Source organism: Rutidosis leptorrhynchoides, chromosome 5, assembly GCF_046630445.1.
Source record: "Rutidosis leptorrhynchoides isolate AG116_Rl617_1_P2 chromosome 5, CSIRO_AGI_Rlap_v1, whole genome shotgun sequence".
In the NCBI taxonomy this organism is placed as follows: domain Eukaryota; kingdom Viridiplantae; phylum Streptophyta; class Magnoliopsida; order Asterales; family Asteraceae; genus Rutidosis; species Rutidosis leptorrhynchoides.
The window spans coordinates 426,813,870-426,833,857 of NC_092337.1; the positions used below are offsets into that span (position 1 = coordinate 426,813,870).

At 32.7% G+C, this 19,988-nt stretch overlaps 1 protein-coding gene across 3 annotated transcripts; it reads right to left on the bottom strand.

Annotated features, from left to right (window-relative positions):
• Positions 1–6,858: 6,858 nt before the first annotated feature.
• Positions 6,859–16,195, bottom strand: LOC139846905 (fluoride export protein 1-like). 3 transcript variants are annotated; one of them, XM_071836474.1, is made up of 7 exons: positions 15,945–16,195; positions 14,735–15,037; positions 14,563–14,640; positions 14,345–14,443; positions 13,418–13,610; positions 12,925–13,331; positions 6,859–7,430 (listed from the first exon to the last, which is right to left on the bottom strand). In XM_071836474.1, exons 2-7 carry the CDS (start codon positions 15,032–15,034, stop codon positions 7,212–7,214), a joined length of 1,296 nt encoding a protein of 431 aa, XP_071692575.1. In that variant the 5' UTR covers positions 15,035–15,037; positions 15,945–16,195; the 3' UTR covers positions 6,859–7,211. The 3 variants fall into 3 exon arrangements, with proteins under 3 accessions (XP_071692575.1, XP_071692576.1, XP_071692577.1); XM_071836475.1 differs by having other exon boundaries at positions 14,735–15,095; XM_071836476.1 differs by lacking the exon at positions 15,945–16,195 and adding an exon at positions 15,320–15,438.
• Between the last annotated feature and the right edge of the window lie 3,793 nt (positions 16,196–19,988).

The window sequence follows — 19,988 nt, forward strand, 5'->3', positions numbered from 1 at the left end:
ACATACACACTATGATCAAATCTAAGAAATATTTCATTGATTTAAATCAAATGAAGGAATTATAAATACTATATCAGCTCTTGCAAACTTGATATAAGGAACGAAAAAGGCAAAATTTCATATTACCAAATGGTACGAATTTTTTGGTAAACAATGTCTTGTTTTCTCCCAAATCAAAGAGAAATTTGTTAAGTTTCTCTGATATATATCATAATGGATATGATTATCAGTCAATGATAATCGAAAATGAGAAATATCTATGTAACACCGAAAAGCGCATAGGATTAAAAGCGCATATGATAAAAAGCGCATATGATGAAAAGCGCAGCGCATATGATTAAAAGCGCATATGATAAAAAGCGCATATGATGAAAAGCGCATCGCATATAATTAAAAGCGCATATAATGAAAAGTGCATATGACGAAAAGCGCAGCACATATGATTAAAAGCACATATGGTGAAAATGATATATGATGAAAAGCACATATGGTGATTAATGAAAATCACATATGGTGATTAATGAAAAGCACATATAGTGATTAATGAAAAGCACATATAGTGATTAACGAAAAACACATATGGTGATTAATGAAAATCACATATGGCGATTAATGAAAAGCACATTGAGAAATAATCACCAATGTTTCTTGAAAGAATTCAAGGGTATATATATGGACCAATTCATCCATCATGTGGACCATTTTTCTAATAGACGCATCTAACGCATGGTCTCATGTTTGTGTGTTATCAAGCCATAATATGGCATTTGCAAAGTTTCTTGCACAAATTATTAAATTAAGAACACATTATTCTGATTACACCATTAAAAGGATGAGACTTGATAATGCTGGTGAGTTAACATCTCAAGCTTTTAATGATTATTATATGTCTACAAGGATTGTTGTTGAACATCCAGTTGCTCATGTGCATACACAAAATTGGTTTAGCTGAATCAATAGATAAACGCTTACAGCTAATAACTAGACAATTAGAAATGAGTACAAAACTCTCAATATTTATATGTGTGACGATCGCTCCAAATCCATATGGATGAACACGTCATTCATTGATTTCATTGCGAGGTATTTGACCTCTATGTGATACGTTTTGTAACATTGCATTCGTTTGAAAAGGTATTTCATAAATGAATATATAAATTCCAGGTTTTTTTACATCTGATGATTCCTACGTATAGACAATCACCATTTAAATGGTTTACAATAATACATCTGTTGACAATACAGTCAAAATAAGATACATGGTAATGGTTTGATGAATGCAAGTTTCTTGTATATAGCATGTATGACTCCAAGCACATAACTTGTATCACGTATGAGCAAACAGCGGAAGACTTCTAGAAACCTGAGAATAAACATGCTTCAAGTGTCAACACAAAGGTTGGTGAGTTCATAGTTTTAATATTACACATAATCCGTATATCAATGTGGATTACAAAAGTTCAGTTGTTTTATTCAAAACGTTTATCATTATGTTTTAAATAAAAGGTGGATCACAAGATTTCAGTTGTTTCATCCGAAACGTTTATCATTCGGTTCTACAAAATTGAGCACCCTGGTAACTAAACTTTAATGCTTATATTATTTGTACCCTTTGTATAATCATCTTAATAATACACGCAAACCAACGTGTACGCTTCTCAAATAGCATACGTCCGTTAAAAGGCTAGCGCTCTAGCTCGGACGGGGATATCAAGCCCTATGGATCCATATACTACTACTCGCGCCCACCAGTTCTTATAACTGGCAGTTACTAGTTACCAAAGCTAAGGGATTTTCGGTTCAAACTCAGTGTAGAATTTAGTATGTACTTGTATCCATTGCGTTTAAAATAAAGTGCATATATTCTCAGCCCAAAAATATATTGAGTAAAAGGGATCATATGAAACTCACTGTTTAATATTGATATACAATATTGCAGGAAAGCACGTAGACGCATCGAAGATGATAAACACGAGGTTTGATTCACAAAAAAATACCCCCGAACATTACCCATAACCTCCTTGGCAATAACCCATAATTTGCTTAGCTCTAGCTTGCTCGAAAACTCATTTTGAAAATTACTTGGACAGCACTCCGTCGTAATATTTTTTGTACATTATTATTTTTGTATCGCAAAAATAATAACACTAATAATAATAAAAAAATAATAAGATTAATAATAATCTTATTAATAATAATAATAATAATAATAATAATAATAATAATAATAATAATAAATAATAAATAATATTACGGAGTATATATATATTTGTGTATGTGTGTGATTTAAATCGAGCGAAAACACCTGAATTTATAGTACCTGGCCTGGAACCTGGAGTCATGCGACTCGCATGGAAATGGCCTTCTGGCCATGCGACTCGCATGAGGACCAGGGACAGCTCACATTGTTTTGGCTCCTAGCTTGTCGACATAATATAAAATAAATATAAATATATAAATAATTAATATAATTATTTATATATTATATTTTATTCTTGTGCATAGTAGACTAGATATTTTTGGTCCGTTGCGTCGGGCGTTTCTTCTTGACTCGGGTCCCGGTTCCGGATTTTCAGACGTCCTTGCGTACTATTTTATATCGTGTACTTTGCGTTCCGCAACTTGTACTCTTGTCATTTTTAGACGTTCTTCATCAATAATTTGAACCTTTTTAATTGTATCTTGTACATTTGAGCATTTTGGACCTTTCCGTCTTCAATTCTTCGTTTTCGCCTTTTGTCTTCGCACTTATTAAATATAAACGAATATTACTTGAATATGGAACAATTACAACTAAAATTCTGTCTTTCTTGGGAGATAATGCTATGAAATATATGTTCCTTTTTAGCCTTATCAATAGCCTTAAATTATCCCTTAATTATATCACTCAAAGTGTATCTTAAACTTTCGAGTGTTTTGGTCATTTACTTCTATAAATCATCGTCTCGCTATTTGCTAAAATACATTTTTATAATAGCGTTTTACTGTAGCAAAGTTACTGTAGCAAAGTCAAATTTTACTGTAGCAATTCACTGTAGCAAGTCAATTTCACTGTAGCAAATAGTGATTTTCGAAAACACTGTAGCATTTTGAGTAATGTGGCAATTTGAAAACACTGTAACAAATTAGTGTTTAACTGGTTCATCTTAAACGCTTTAGTTAACTTATCTAAATATCAATTGAATCAATAAACGAATGTTACTATCGTTTATTATATATATGTATATATCTTTTTAATATACATAAATCAGTTTTTAAATACACATTGGAAGTTATTTATAAATAAATTTTAATAATAAATATTTCAACTTATCATATACATTCAAATAGATATTTAAACCAATAAGTTTAATGTACGGTATCAAACAATTAATACATTGTTACCTTTTCATGTTATAGTATATATGTATCTATTTACATATAATTGTTCGCGAATCGTCGAAAACAACCGAAGGGTATTTAAATATATAAAAGTAATTCAAAAATTTTGAGATTCAGTTTTACAGACTTTGCTTATCGTGTCGGAAATGTTAATCATACAAAGATTAAGTTTAAATTTAGTCGAAATTTCTGGGTCATCACAATATGGGGACATGTAAATTTACATGATGTGACATTAATTCGCATTAAATCAAGTGCAAGTTATAAATATTCTCCATTACCAACTTAATTTTGGTGGAGACCAAATATTTTCCATCTTAGAACATTTAGTTGTGCAGTGTATTTTTAATTGAACAACCACAACAAATGGTTCCTCAAAGAAGGATTGAAATATATGTTAGATATAAAACATCTTCAATCATAAGATATATTGAACCCATGACGGGTGATGTTTTTACAGCAAGTTTTGTCGATTGTCACTTTAATTAAACATTGTTCCCTATATTAGGGGGAGAAATGAAATATAAATAAAATGATGTTTCATGGTGTGAACATCAATTAAGGAATATTGATCATCGCACAAAAGAATGCGAAAAGAAAGTTCAAATATAATGCATATGCAAGAACTTGCAAATTAATTACTTTATGCATTTAAAGATACAAAAAATAAGTGACTAAATCATATATACCAGCAGTAAATGCTTCAGCTAGAATTGAAATTACAAAAGCTGGCAATAATGTCACTCATGAGTCTTTGCTACGGCAGAAACGTGGGAGACCAATTGGTTCCAAAGATAAAAATGCTCGAAAAAGAAAATCAGCTGATAATGAGGTAAAAGAAAGCGTTCAAGAAGAACCACAAATCAATACTCCTTCTGCAGAGGATATTGATAAATGTAAATACATAAATTGCAATAAATTATGCAATATTATGAAACTGAAATGAAATGAAAAATCTTGATGAGATATTTTCATATAATGTTACAATGACATCATGAATAAAGATGATGATCTGGAACCAAAATCTGTCATTGAATATCAAAATAGACGTGATTGAACTCAACGGAAAGGAGCAATACGAGCTGAATTAGAATCGCTCAATAAAAGAAAAGTTTTTGGATCAATCGTTATCACTTTTAAAGATGTGAATCAATGGGATACAAATGAATTTTTATCCGAAAAGAAATGTGCAAATGAAGTTACAAGGCAAAACTAGACTTGTAACTCAAGATTTCCCACAAAGACCAGAAATGAATTAGGAGAAAAACTTATCCTCCTATAATGAATATAATTACTTATTAGATACTTAATCAACCTGGTAGTTATTTAAATGCATCTCATGGATGTTGTTACTACTTATCTGTATGGATCACTTAATAGTGATATATATATGAATATACCTGAAGGGTTAAGGTATCATAAGCATCTAATGCAAAACCCAAGGGAATATATTCCATTAAATCACAAAGATTTCTAAATGGGTTTATACAATCGGGACGTATGTGGTATAATCGATTAAATTACTACTTGATAAGAAAAGGGTATACATATAAACTTATTTGCATGTGTGTTTTATAAAAACAATGTTCGGATATGTGATCATAGCTGTTTATATCAATTATCTTAAATAAAGAAATCTATGAAGCCATTCAACTTCTAAAGAAAAATTTTAAAATAAAAAAAAAATCAAGTATTACGTTGATTTACATATTGAGCATATAACTAATGACTTACTTATACATCAAACAACTTATACCGAAAAGATTTTAAAATATTTTAATATGGACAAGACAAAAACCATTAAGTACTCATATAGTTGTTAGATCTTAATATTGATACTAATCCATTTCATCCTCTAGAAGATCATGAAGATCTTCTTGGTTCAGAAGTTCCATATTTTAGTGCAATTGGGGCTCTTATGTATCTTACAAATTATACAAGATCTGACATTTCTTTTGCAGTTAATTTGTTGACAAGGTTCAGCTCAGCCCCTACCAAAAGACATTGAAATGGGATCAAACAAATAGTTTGATACCTTCGGGGAACTACTGATTTATAATTATTTTATTCTAACAACTCGAAACAAGATTTGTTTGGTTATACAGATGCAGATTATTTATCTGATCTACATAAAGCTAAATCTCAAACTGGATATGTATTCCTAAATGGAGGCACCGCAATATCATGACGTTCTCAAAACAAACACTTGTTGCAACATCATCAAATCATGCCGAAGTGATTGCGTTACATGAAGCTACTCGGGAATGATTTTAGTTAAGATCAATGATACAAATCATTATTAATTCTTGTGGACTAGAACGCTATAAAAGCCCAACAACTATCTATGAAGATAATACAGCTTACATAGTACAAATGAAAGAAGAGTATAAAAAATGACAGAACAAAACATAAATGCTGACGAGGCGCTAAAGCTATAAACGGTCTTAACGGTCATAAGTTTGATGGAAAAGAATGGTATATTGGTAAGGCTCAGAAAAAGACTGAAAGGGAATAGGAATTGAAACAACAGTTTGAGCAAACCATGAAGGAGACTGTAGACAAATCACATGGGTCAAACTTGTACATAAAAGATTTAGATGATACAGTTTCAGATGAAAACCTCATATTCTTCTCATATACTCAAGATCTCGTAAAAGACAACCAGATTAAAATGAGATACGTTCAATCAACAACTCTGCTGATCTTTATACCAAAGCACTGTTAATCGCTGTTTTCAAAACATACGTTCACAATATTGGCATGAGGCAAGTTCAAAAGATGTGACGACTCAGCGTTGTCTACTTGAGGGGGAGTCAACTCTATGCTGCACTCTTTTTCCCTTAGCTAAAGTTTTATCCCACTGGGTTTTCTTTAGCAAGGTTTTTAACGAGGCAGTATTAATTGCTCTTTAAAAAAATTACCATCCAAGGGGGAGTGTTGTAAATTTAGTAGTTAAATATGGATGGTAATTAGTCAAATATGGATAGTAAAATTTGTACTATATATATGTGCATAATGTAAGTTACAAAAACACACATATACATTAAATACATCACACCTCTTCAACCTCTTTCTCTCCTATATCTTCTACAACACATCTCTCTTTTATTGGTTCTTTCAATTTAAATATATTGAACCAGGCCACTAAAGGTAGTTATAAGCCTACTGAAATATAACAAAATATCATTTCTCGTAAATTTAAAAAATAAAAGTGTAGGTAACAAATGACAACTGACAAGATTAACCTGTTTAATGCATAAAATAAACCAAAAAGTATGACTTATATCTTAAAGAATAGTAAAAGAAATAATAATCTATATATACCTAAACCCTGTGAAAAACTTGATCTGGGGGTCGTTAATTCTAAATTTTAAATACAAATTCTATAAAAAAAAAAAAAAAAATGTAGTAACCAACTGGCAACCTTAGCTTTTTAAGCAAAAAAAATTACTGTACTATACAGTACAGTATACACAATTACATATTCAAAACCATCTTTGATGCATACAAGACTTGTATATTCTATATATATCACTTTAAATACATCACGAACATTCCTAATCAATCCATTTTTTACATTTTAGAAAAAAAAATACAACCACTATTATTAACATGTCCTTGTCTTGCAGCTTACGAGTCATCAAGCCATCAGATCACCGCAACTTTAACAGTATCACTTTGAGTTTAGCTACCCGGGGCTATTCGGAGTTGGTAAGTCCGACCCAGATAGTGTTAGACTCCAGATGGTTATGTATTCTTTGCCATAGCAAGTAACTAGATTACGCAATATATATGCATCCCTTAGACTGTAAAGGCTAATAATCACCTGATTACGACCAGCCTTTGGTCCATACAGGAACCGAATAAATGACAGTGCCCAGACTAAAAGAAACGGTTATAGTCGTCAAGGCGTATACATACGCTCGCCAAGGACGCAAGCTCTGAGACATTGCACTATATTCAGCAATGAAAGTTGAAACAGTACTCAAACAACCACACAAACCGAACTGTATGCCTGTAGCCACAATAGTAAAATGTTTATTGCTCTCCTGCATAATAATGGACCATAAACAATGGGTTAGTTAAAACACGTGAAACGCAAGTGTTAAGAGATCGATCTTAGATGCATGATCAAATGTATCACAGTAAGCCAAGTTATTTACTCCCAAGCAGTACCAAAGGTGGCAATTTCGAACCGTTTACTTACCAATGGGTGGATTTTTGGGTCGTCTTTTATCAGAAACTGCTCGTTAAAAAAAACGCTTAAACAGAAACAGAAACTTACAGATTTCAGTTTCAACAACATGAGAGTTACTTTTTCTCTCTCATGGCCAATAGGCGATTTTGGCAAATAGGCGATTTTGGCAGGAAACTGTTCATCCCCCTTTTTTGACCTTTTCCTAAGCAAAATTCATCGTTTTCATTCGTTTTTTCAGCTTATTGATTCGTTTTTCTGTTTCTTTTTCAATTGTATAGCTTCGATTGTTATTCAATTCATCAATCATGTCTCCTAATCGCAAAAATTCAAAACGAAAAACAAAAATCCCAATCAAATTTGCGGATTCTGTTCATAACCTAAAATCAAAAGATATTGATAGTGACAGAAGCAATAACGGTATTGAAACAGAGACTGTACATGAATTTTCTGAAAGTGATGGCTCGCGATTGGCTGTAAATGAGAGATCTGAGAAAGGATGTGCCACGTATGAGTTTCGTGAAGATCAATTTCCAACCCTAGGCGTGAATAATGACAAATCAGATGAAATTGATGCTGCTACTGAGGCTATGATGCATAATAGCGAAGGTACTTCTATTGATCATTCTATTAAGATACCTAATCAAAGTACTTCTTATGCTAAGGTTGCAAATAATGAGTTAGATAAGAAACTGAGTTACATTCCATTAACTGTGGATGATGATGGCAATGAGTTTGTTGTTTTTGATGAAGAATTTGTTGCTGAAGAATTTGTTGCTTATGGTTATATCATTGGTGGTACTATGCCATTTGAAATGCTTAGGTATAATTTGAGAAAAATGTGGCATAAATTTGGTATTATTGACATTATAATGGATAATAAGCAAGTTTGTTTTTTCAAGTTTAAGAGTGTTGATGGTATGAACTCAGTCATTAATCAGGGTCCCTGGATAGTTCAAGGTAAGCCTCTTTTTGTTGCTAAGTGGAGCCCAGAGATTGATATTGAAAAGGTAGAGCCAACTAAGTTACCAGTGTGGACCAAACTTTCAAACATTCCTCTTGAAGCATGGAGTTCAAAAGGAATAAGTGCTATTGCTAGCAAATTGGGAAAACCAATTATAATGGACAACATGACTGCTTCAATGTGTCACAAAGGGGTTGGCAGGGTAGGGTTTGCTCGTGTTATGGTGGAAATTGAGGCTGCAAAAGGTTATATGGATCAAGTTGATATTCACTATAGAGATAGCAATCAAATTACAAAAGGTGTGAAGCATGTTAAAGTTGAATATGATTGGAAGCCTGCATTGTGCTCCCACTGTGCTGTATTTGGCCACAACCATGATAACTGTAAAATAAGGCCTAGAACAGCAAATGAAATCCAGGTCAAAGAAAATAGCAAGGTTGCTGATAAAGAGGGGTTTATCATGGTGCAGAATAAGAAGGCTATTGGAAAGAATGTTGGTACTAAACAGGTGCATATAAAACAGATTTATGTGCCAAAGAAAGTGGATGTGCAAGTAAACAAAGAAAACAACAAATGGAAGCTTAATGAAAAACAAAATAAAGAATTGAAGCAAAGTATGAATAAATATGCTGTGTTATCTGAAAGTGAAGAAGAATTTAAGTCTGATGAGGGGGACTTAAATGAAGATAATCCAGAAGAGGATGTTTTAGCTACTAATGAAAGGAGTTATAGTATATTGGGTGCAAATGAGATTGAGGGGATTGACCCAGGTATTCTGGGAAATGATCTCTAAATTGTTATCTATGGATTTTAAAATGGCTAGCTGGAATATTAGAGGTATGTGCCAGGTTGATAAACAAAAAGAAGTGGCCAAGTTTATTAAAGATGAACATCTGTGTATGTGTGCTGTTATTGAAACTCATCTCAAACCTGGTAATATTAACAAGGTATGTCAGAATGTTTTTGAGCATTGGAATTGGGCATCTAATGTTGTTCTTAGCCCTAATAGCTGCAGAATCATTGTTGGATGGAACAACAATGTGGTTAATAATATGATTATTCAAGTTGATAGACAAGTCATCCTTTGTTTGGTTGAATCTATTGATAAGAGGATTAAGTTTTACTGCAGTTATGTTTATGGTAGTAATAGTGGTAAGGAAAGGAAGAGGTTGTGGGTTAATTTGAAAGATCATTCAAATATTGCAAATGGTTTACCTTGGATCCTGATGGGTGACTTTAATGTTACTAGAAGGGTAAATGAACACAGTGATGGTTGTTCTTCTATAAATGATGATATGGATGACTTTAATAATTGCATTAATGAGATTGAAGTGGAGGATATGGGGAGCACAGGGTTTTTCTTTACCTGGATAAAATCTCTGAAAAACCCCCAATGCAGCACTCTTAAGAAGCTTGATAGAATCATGTGCAATAATGAATTTTTCTCTAGTTATCCTCAGGCCCATGGCATCTTTCTTCCTTACATGGTTTCTGATCACAGTCCTTCCCTTCTTAATATTCCTAATTGTTTAGTGAAAAGGAAGAGATCCTTCAGATTTATGAACCATGTTACATGTAAAGATGAGTTTCTTTCAGTTGTTGAGCAAGTTTGGAAAGAGCAGGTGGTTGGCCATAAAATGTTTCAAGTGGTCACAAAGTTGAAAAAGCTTAAAAAGAATCTGAACTATTTGAATTGGAATCATGGGAATGTCTTTTCTAAAGTGACTGAAATGAAAGATAGATTAAGAAAGTGCCAAGATGCTATTGATAAAAATCCTCATGACCATCAGAGTAGGGTTGATGCAGTCAATGCTTTGAAAGATTATGAAAAAGCAAAACAAGAAGAGCTTATTTTGTTGCAACAGAAGGCTAAAGTCCATTGGTTAGCTGAGGGTGACAAAAATACTAAGTTTTTTCATAACATCTTAAAAAGTAGAAAGCAGAAAAGTAAGATTGATACCATATGTGATGACAATGGTAATAGATTTAGTAGTGATCTTGTTGCTGACCAGTTTGTTGACCATTTTCAAAAGTTCTTAGGGGATAGTGGTAAATGTACTCCTCTACAGAGAATGGGAAATATTTTTGAAAATAAGCTTTCTAATGAAGAGTCTATTGCTATGGTGGGGCCTGTTACAGATGAGGAAGTTAAAAGTGCTCTGTTTGACATTGATGACAACAAGGCTTCAGGGCCTGATGGCTATTCATCTCTTTTTTTCAAAAAAGCATGGAATATTGTTGGTCAGGATGTTTGTAATGCTGTCAAGGACTTCTTTGATTCTGGTAAGCTTCTTAAGGAGGTGAATGCCACTCTAATTGCCCTTATTCCCAAAATTGACACTCCTAATAAGGTTTCTGACTTTAGACCCATTGCTTGTTGCAATGTCCTATACAAGTGCATTAGTAAAGTGCTTACTAATAGGTTAAAGATGGGTCTAAACAATCTGGTCAACTGCAGTCAAAGTGCCTTCATTCCAGGGAGGTCTATTCATGATAATGTGCTTGTTGCTCAAGAGCTTCTTAAAGGATATAACAGAGCTAAAGGTGTCAGTAGATGTGCACTTAAGATTGATATTCAAAAAGCCTATGATACTGTAAATTGGGACTTTTTAAATGATGTTTTACATGGCTTTGGTCTGCATGAGAGAATGGTAAATTGGATCATGTCCTGTGTTACCAGCTCCTCTTTCTCTATTTGTGTAAATGGTGAAGTTAAAGGGTTCTTCAAAGGGGGTAGAGGCCTTAGGCAAGGAGATCCCATATCTCCTTACCTTTTTACCCTTGTTATGGAGGTGTTTTCTCTGATTTTGAAGAAAAATATTCAAGATAACCCCAAGTTTAAATATCACAGCAAATGTAAGCAAATGCAGCTATCCCACATTTGTTTTGCAGATGATTTACTTGTCTTTTGCCATGGAGATGAGTTCTCTGTGAGTGTTATTAAACAAGGGCTTGATGATTTTGGTCATGTTTCTGGCTTAGTGCCAAATGTTGGAAAAAGCACCATTTTCTTTGGTAGTGTCCCTATCAATGTGCAACTCAAGATCACTAATATCTTACAGTTTTCTGTTGGTAAACTGCCTATGAAGTATTTAGGTGTTCCCCTTTTGGCCAAAAAGCTTGGTATTCAAGACTGTAAAAGTTTGATTGATAAGATTAAAAAGAAAGTGTTAAATTGGAAGAATAGGAAGCTCTCATATGCTGGAAGGTTGCAATTGGTTGCATCTGTTCTATCTTCTATGCAGAATTATTGGGCTTCTGTCTATATTCTTCCATGTGGTGTTATTGATGATGTTGATAGAATTTTGAAAACTTTCTTATGGTGTCAAGATGGGTCTTTAAAGGGTAGAGCCAAAGTTTCCTGGAAGGATGTGTGTATGCCTAAAGATCAAGGTGGATTGGGGCTTAAGCCTTTGAAAGAGTGGAATGAAACCCTTGTTGTAAAAAACTTATGGAGAATTTTTGCTCAGTCTGATTCTTTATGGAGCAAATGGATCAATATTATAAAATTAAAAGATAAAAATATTTGGGAAGTGGAAGCTGATTGTAATGATAGCTGGGGTTGGAAGAAGTTGCTGCAGTTAAGAGACAAGATCAAGCCACATATTCATGTTAAACATAACATTTATTCTGATGATGAATACTTGTGGATCACTAATGGTGGAAATGTGGTCAAGTTTTCAACTCATCAAGTGTGGAATGACTTCAGAAATAATAGAAATAAAGTTGATTGGCATCATATCATTTGGTTTAAGCAGTTTGATCCAAAGCAGGCATTTATCCTATGGCTTGCTACTCTAAAGAGATTGACCACTCATGATAGGATGGAAAAATGGATGCCTACTCAGATTTTAAAGTGTTCTTTATGTGGTCAGGTTAAAGATTCTATAAGACATTTGTTTTTTACATGTGATTTTAGCTTGAATATATGGAGAAAGATGAAGCAAAAGTTGCTGTTCAAGGGTATTCCTGATGTATTGGAGGATATAATTAAAAGTATGGCTAGATATCCTTATTCTGGCAACATCTGGAGTATAATCAACCGATTAGTGGTTGCTGCCTGTGTGTATTACATTTGGCAAGAAAGAAACTTTAGAGTTTTTAAGAACAGGAAAAGGAATGAGGAGGAGATTAGTGCAATTATTCAAGATTATATTAGATGCAAATTGATGCTTTTGAAAGTTAAAAAGTCTCCTGCAGTTTTAATTGCTGGTAGAATTTGGTGTATGAAGTGGGCTGATGCCAAATTAGTAATGGATTAGTGGTTGTGTTTTGTTTGTTGTGTATGTTTGCTTTGGGCTTAGGGAAATGTCCGGCCCTTGTATGTTCGTTTGAAAATTAATATATTCGCTTCTTTGCCCAAAAAAAAAAAAAAAAAACTTACAGATTTCTTCATTGTTGCGAAAGCTGCCATGATACAAGATGCAGCTACATTGGCAATCAACGTACCAAAAGGCATCCATTTCATGATCTCTGTTTTACCTAAGCCTTTGCCATTAAATTGCGCTAAATAAAATCTGATCCATACACCAATTGGGCCCACAAGACAACCGAACCACAAATGATTTGTACTGCTATCACCGTTAAAATCTTTAACCAAGAACGCCAAACTCAAACTCCATAGCAGCCCAAGTAGTGTTATCATCACCACAATTAATATGATCTGGCTAATAATGTTATTTACTACTGAGAAGCAACAATTGGAACTTAAGTTAGTTTTGTTCAGAGCCCATTTGAAACCGTTAGCGGTCTCAACTCCCAATATGAAAGAATACGCAACAAGCATTAGCCCTGCAACGAAAAGAAAATTCTGGATGAAATAGGCGATAGGAAGACGGTACAGACTCGTGTAACTATTTATTGGTTTGTTGACTTACCGATTAAAAATCCAAGAAAGGAGAAAACCCAGTGACCGTCGATACTAAGTTCGAGCATTTTCTGGTTCCAGCCACTAAATGTGGTGAGACTACCTAAGTAACCTGTAGTTAACCCGACAGCTAACTCGGGGGAAAATTTGAATATATCTCCTTTAAAAACAGCGCCGAACCAACCCATCAAGAATGATCCAACCTTAGATTTCGATGAGATCAGAGATGAGTGCAAAAGAAAAAAAGAAAAAAAAAAAACAGGTGAGTTATTGAGATTATGAAAGTTCCACAACCATAATCGTATCTAGAAAAGGTTTTTTGGTGAGTTATTAACATTAACAGTTTGTTCTAAATGATATATACAAACAGTTGTTTACAGTCACTATTTTCCATCAACAACTGCAACATGGTCAATGAAAATTTTACAGCATTGAGTAAATTAATAGGCAGCTCATTCCAAAACATCTGTAACTTTCATTAACAAGTTAAAATCCAATGTCCAGACACTACCCAACATAGAATCTAAATATTTGTATTAAAAATGAGATAAAAATATACAAAATTTTAAAATCTTTCTTTCTTCAAGAGAGAAGAAAAAAGTAAGTTATATACGGGTCGACCTGAAAGCCCAAAAGCTTCAAACTTTAGACAAAAAACCTAGTCAAGGTACACTTCTCTCAATCGAGTAGCAGAAGTTTTGACACCAATATGTCATAACTTAAAGACGCAGGTACAAAATTTGAACCATATTTGGAGAAAGTGTGCTTGAACAAAAAGATAGAAGACACATATGCCATCCATGGTTATGGAACTTCCTATACTAAGCTCTCTATGGTTAAGTGATTAATGATGTAACAATATAATCAAATTACAACTTCAGAGAGTTTCAGTTAGAAACTTATGACGGAAAAACGATAGATAAAGAAAGAATGATACCATGTTGGGAGGAAGATCAACATACATATAGCTACGGTCACTAGTGGCACCAACAACTTCAGGTCCGAATAATTTTTCTAGTAAGTATCTTGTCAACACCTGCGTGATAGCAGAAAATTCAGTTCCTTGATAGATGTTTCAAGGACAGATGTTTCATATTGTAAAATATATATTTAAGTCAAAAAGTATATACACATACATATTGATGCAGGACTTACCCCAAGAATGCCTAGTACAGCAAGATGAACGCGGGATGATATATATATCAAGAACCATGGCAACTCTTTTTTCGACTCCTGTATAAGAAAAATGTCACACAAATTACAAACATGTGTTCAATAAGACTCGAAAGTTTATGGAAGAATCATAAACTAAAAGGGGGAAACTTACTTTGTTTTCTTCTATTGCATCTGGTGAAGCAGGAGATGCAGTGGGTAGCTGTGATTCTTTAACAAAATTTTCTTGAATAGGAACTACGATATTATCTCCAAAATTTTCAAACGAAGACCTACGTCTACCACTCGTACTATACCGTTTTCCAGTATCTCCTGCCTCTGAAACATTGTCATCATCAAATTCACCGTCGCCAGATAAATTGAAAGAGAGCCTACGGAAAGAAGAACGTGTACTGCTAATTCGACTAAACGATCCACTTTTTCTTGGCTCGGTGAGATCATGAGCGTAATCCATTAGCTTCAAAGAGAATTTTATTAATTTTTTATTTAGCGCCGGTAGCTTTACAAGCAATGTACTACACATTAATTTATGACGCAATATTTAAGTCATACATAACATAAAACAAGAGCTTAAGCATATTTTAACACGGGAATCTTAACTACTACACTTTTAACAAATCAACAAGAACATAGTTACATAATAAGTGATGTCACCAGCTGATTATCTTAAACTAAACCAAATAGTCATAGTCACTCTTCTAGTAATATAAGAAAAATTAATTGCTTGATAATAGCATACCTAAAGGCAAAAGGTACATGCCATAAATAGTCTAATCCATATACAAAATTTGAAAACAGTGTTTGATATCCTGACCCTTGTAACTAGTAAGAACATACTGTTCCTTGATGTAAATAGTTCATATGATCATGCAAAAGCAGTACGCAGATTAAGTTTTTAAATCAATACTACAAAAAGCATTAATTTATTAAAGTAAAAAGTTATATTAGGTTAGTGGTCAACCATCAAAATCAAGTTGAGTTGTTTTATTTCACATGTGCATCTGAAAACGAATGGTCCAAATTGGCTCTTACTATTCTAAAAGTGAGTTAATATTTTGATCCTAATTCTACAAACCATCAAGCAATGAAATCAAATTAAAATTATTAACACAAAAAGCTTCCTATTAATAATAAGTATAAAAATAAATCGGATATCAGTAACTAATTAAGGAATGAAGTAGTGAGATTGCATTGCATCATCATAAAGCAAAACTTTTCAGATACCTTTTTTATAGTTAATTATATAGTGGACTACTATAACAGGGTTGATATCAGGCATATAAATATAAATATAAATTATACTTATAACAATTTAACTATTGATTATTGATTATAATTATATAAATACATAAATAAAGATATACCTTGCATCTGATGTATACAATTGCTGATAAGACGACGTCCACTGTTTTCTCTGCCAGTGTCTTTTTCTGTTTTTCTTGTTGTTTTTGTTTGTACGACGTGGCTGGTTTCACATAAAAATATAAATATAAATATAAATATAAATAAATATGAATATAAACGCAGCGGCCTTTTCCGGTAGTCGGACGCGGAAAACTTCCCGGTATTAATGCAATTTCAACGCATAGGTTCTTTATCTCTTCTAAAACTTCTAATAAACATTACACCCAAGTCTACAACTTTCAGCATTTTACCAACTTGACCCCTCTCTTTTTATTCATAATCAATCAAATCAAATTTAATAATACCGGTGTTGACCCGTTTACTTTGACTGATTACTAATAATTGATAAATCCTCCACTATTTTTTTTGTAAATTTATCAAAAATATTACATTACTTTAATTAATTATATGTACAATACTGTTATAATTCAGTAGGCTTATAACTACCTTTAATGGTTATAAGAACAAAGAGAGAAAAAGAGAGAAGAAGGAGAGAAGAAATATTGATATTGATATTTCAAGAGAAATGGTACACCTTAAATGGCTACCATACATGTCTATTTATAGCATAAAATATTACTATGCAAGAAATATAATAATAATAAAATTAACATCCAATCTAGATATTTTATAACACTCCCCCTTGGATGACAATTTTATTAGAGAATAACTAGTACTGCCTCGTTAAAAACCTTGTTAAAGAAAACCCATTGGGATAAAACTTTAGCTAAGGGAAAAAGAGTGCAGCATAGAGTTGACTCCCCCTCAAGTAGGCAACGTCTGAGTTGTTACATCTTCTGAACATGCCTCATGTCAATATTATGAACGTGTGTTCTGAAAATAGCAGTTAGCAGTGCTTTGGTATAAAGATCAGCAGAGTTGTTGATTGAACGTATCTCATTTTAATCTGGTTGTCTTTTACGATATCTTGAGTATATGAGAAAAATCTAAGGTTTTCATCTGAAACTGTATCATCTAAATCTTTTATGTACAAGTTTGGCCCTCGTGATTTGTCTACAGTCTCCTTCATGGTTTGTTCAAACCGTTGTTTCAGTTCCTATTCTCTTTCAGTCTTTTTCTGAGCCTTACCAATATACCATTCTTTTACATCAAACTTATGACCGTTAAGACCGTTTATAGCTTTAGCGCCTCGTCAACATTTATGTTTTGTTCTGTCATTTTTTATACTCTTCTTTCATTTGTATTATGTAAGCTGTATTATCTTCATAGATAGTTGTTACGCTTTTATAGCGTTCTAGTCCACAAGAATCAATAATGATTTGTATCATTGATCTTAACTAAAATCATTCCCGAGTAGCTTCATGTAATGCAATCACTTCGGCATGATTTGATGATGTTGCAACAAATGTTTGTTTTGAGAACGTCATGATATTGCGGTGCCTCCATTTAGGAATACATATCCAGTTTGAGATTTAGCTTTATGTAGATCGGATAAATAATCTGCATCTGTATAACCAAACAAATCTTGTTTCGAGTTATTAGAATAAAATAATTATAAATCAGTAGTTCCCCGAAGGTATCAAACTATTTGTTTGATCCCATTCCAATGTCTTTTGGTAGGGGCTGAGCTGAACCTTGTCAACAAATTAACTACAAAAGAAATGTCAGATCTTGTATAATCTATAAGATACATAAGAACCTCAATTGCACTAAAATATAGAACTTCCGATCTGTTAAAATTTTCATGATCTTCGCAGGGATGAAATAGATCAGTGTCAATATTGAGTGATCTAACAACAATGAGTTTGTCTTTAAAAAAAAAATGTTTTAAAATCTTTTCGGTATAAGTTGTTTGATGTACAAGTAAACCATTAGGCATATGCTGAATTTGCAATCCAAGGTAATACTTGGTTTTTTTCAAGATCTTTCATTTCAAAATAATTCTTTAGAAGTTGAATGATTTCATAGATCTCTTTATTTGTTCATATGATGTTAAGAACATTGACATAAATAACTACGATCTCATATCCGAACATTGTTTTTATAAAACATACGTGCAAAATAAGTTTATATTTATACCCTTTTTTTTTTATCAAGTAGTCATTTAATCGGTTATACCACATACGTCCCATTTGTATAAACCCATTTAGAAATCTTTGTGATTTAATGGAATATATTCCCTTGGGTTTTACATTAGATGCTTATGATACCTTAACCCTTTAGGTATATTCATATATATCACTATTAAGTGATCCATACAGATAAGTAGTAACAACATTCATGAGATGCATTTAAATAACTACCAGGTTGATTAAGTATCTAATAAGTAATTGTATCCATTACAGGAGGATAAGTTTTCCTCCTAATTCATTTCTGGTCTTTGTGGGAAATATTGAGTTACAAGTCTAGTTTTGCCTTGTAACTTCATTTGCACATTTCTTTTTGGATAAAAATTCATTTGTATCCCATACGTTTCACATCTTTAAAAGTGATAACGATTGATCCGAAAACTTTTCTTTTATCGAGCGATTCTAATTCAGCTCGTATTGCTCCTTTCCATTGAGCTCAATCATGTCCATTTTGTATATTCAATGACAGATTTTAGTTCCAGATCATCATCTTTATTCATGATGTCATTGTAACATTATATGAAAATATCTCATAGAGATTTTAATTTCATTTCGGTTCCATAATATTGCATAATTTATCGCAATTTTAGTATTTACATTTATCAATATCCTCTGCAGAAGGAATATTGATTTGTGGTTCTTCTTGAACACTTTCTCTTACCTCATTATCAGCTGATTTTCTTTTTCGAGGATTTTTATCTTCGGAACCAATTGATCTTCCACGTTTGATGCGTGGCAAAGACTCAACAGTGACATTATTGCCAGCTTTTGGAATTTCAGTTCGAGCTGGAGCATTTATCGCTGGTATATATGATTTAGTCACTTTTTTATATCTGTAAATGCATAAAGTAATTAATTTGCAAGTTCTTGCATATGCATTATTTTTGAACTTTCGTTTCACATTCTTTTGTGCGAGTTCAATATACCTTAATTGATGTTCACATCATGAAGCATCATTTTATTTTTATTTTTTTAATTTTTTTTTTTTTTTATTTCCCCCCCCCCCAATCTAGGGAACAATGTTTTATTAAAATGACAATCAGCAAAACGTGCTGTAAAAACATCACCCATCATGGGTTCAATATATCTTATGATTGAAGATGTTTTATATCCAAAATATATTACCATCTTTCTTTGAAGAACCATTTTATTGTATTGTGGTGATACAATTGGAACATACACTGCACAACCAATGTTCTAAGGTGAAAAATATTTGGCTCTTGGCCAAAATCAAGTATTAAGTGAAAATATTTATGACTTCCACATGGTATAATGCGAATTAATGTCGCAGCATGTAAATTTACATGTCCACATATAAATATTGAGAGATTTGTACTCATTATCAATTGTCTAGTTATTAGCTGTAAGCGTTTATCTATTGATTCAGCTAAACCAATTTTGTGTATGCACATGAGCAACTGGATGTTCAACAACAATCCCTGTAGATATATAATGATCATTAAATGCTTGAGATGTTAACTCACCAGCATTATCAAGTCTCATCCTTTTAATGGTGTAATCAGAATAATGTGTTCTCAATTTAATAATTTGTGCAAGAAACTTTGCAAATGCCATATTACGGCTTGATAACATACAAATATGAGACCATCCTCTAGATGCGTCTATTAGAACCATGAAATATCAAAATGGTTCACATGATGGATGAATTGGTTCATATATCTTACCTTGAATTCTTTCAAGAAACATTTGTGATTCTTTTTCACAATATACTTTTCATTAATCACCATATGTGCTTTCCATTAATCACCATATGTGTTTTTTTTTTATTTTATAAATCACCATATGTGTTTTTTTTTTATCATATATCCTTTTCACCATATACGCTTTTAATCATATGCGCTGTGTTTTTCACCATATGCGCTTTTAATCATATGCGATTTTCATCATATGCGT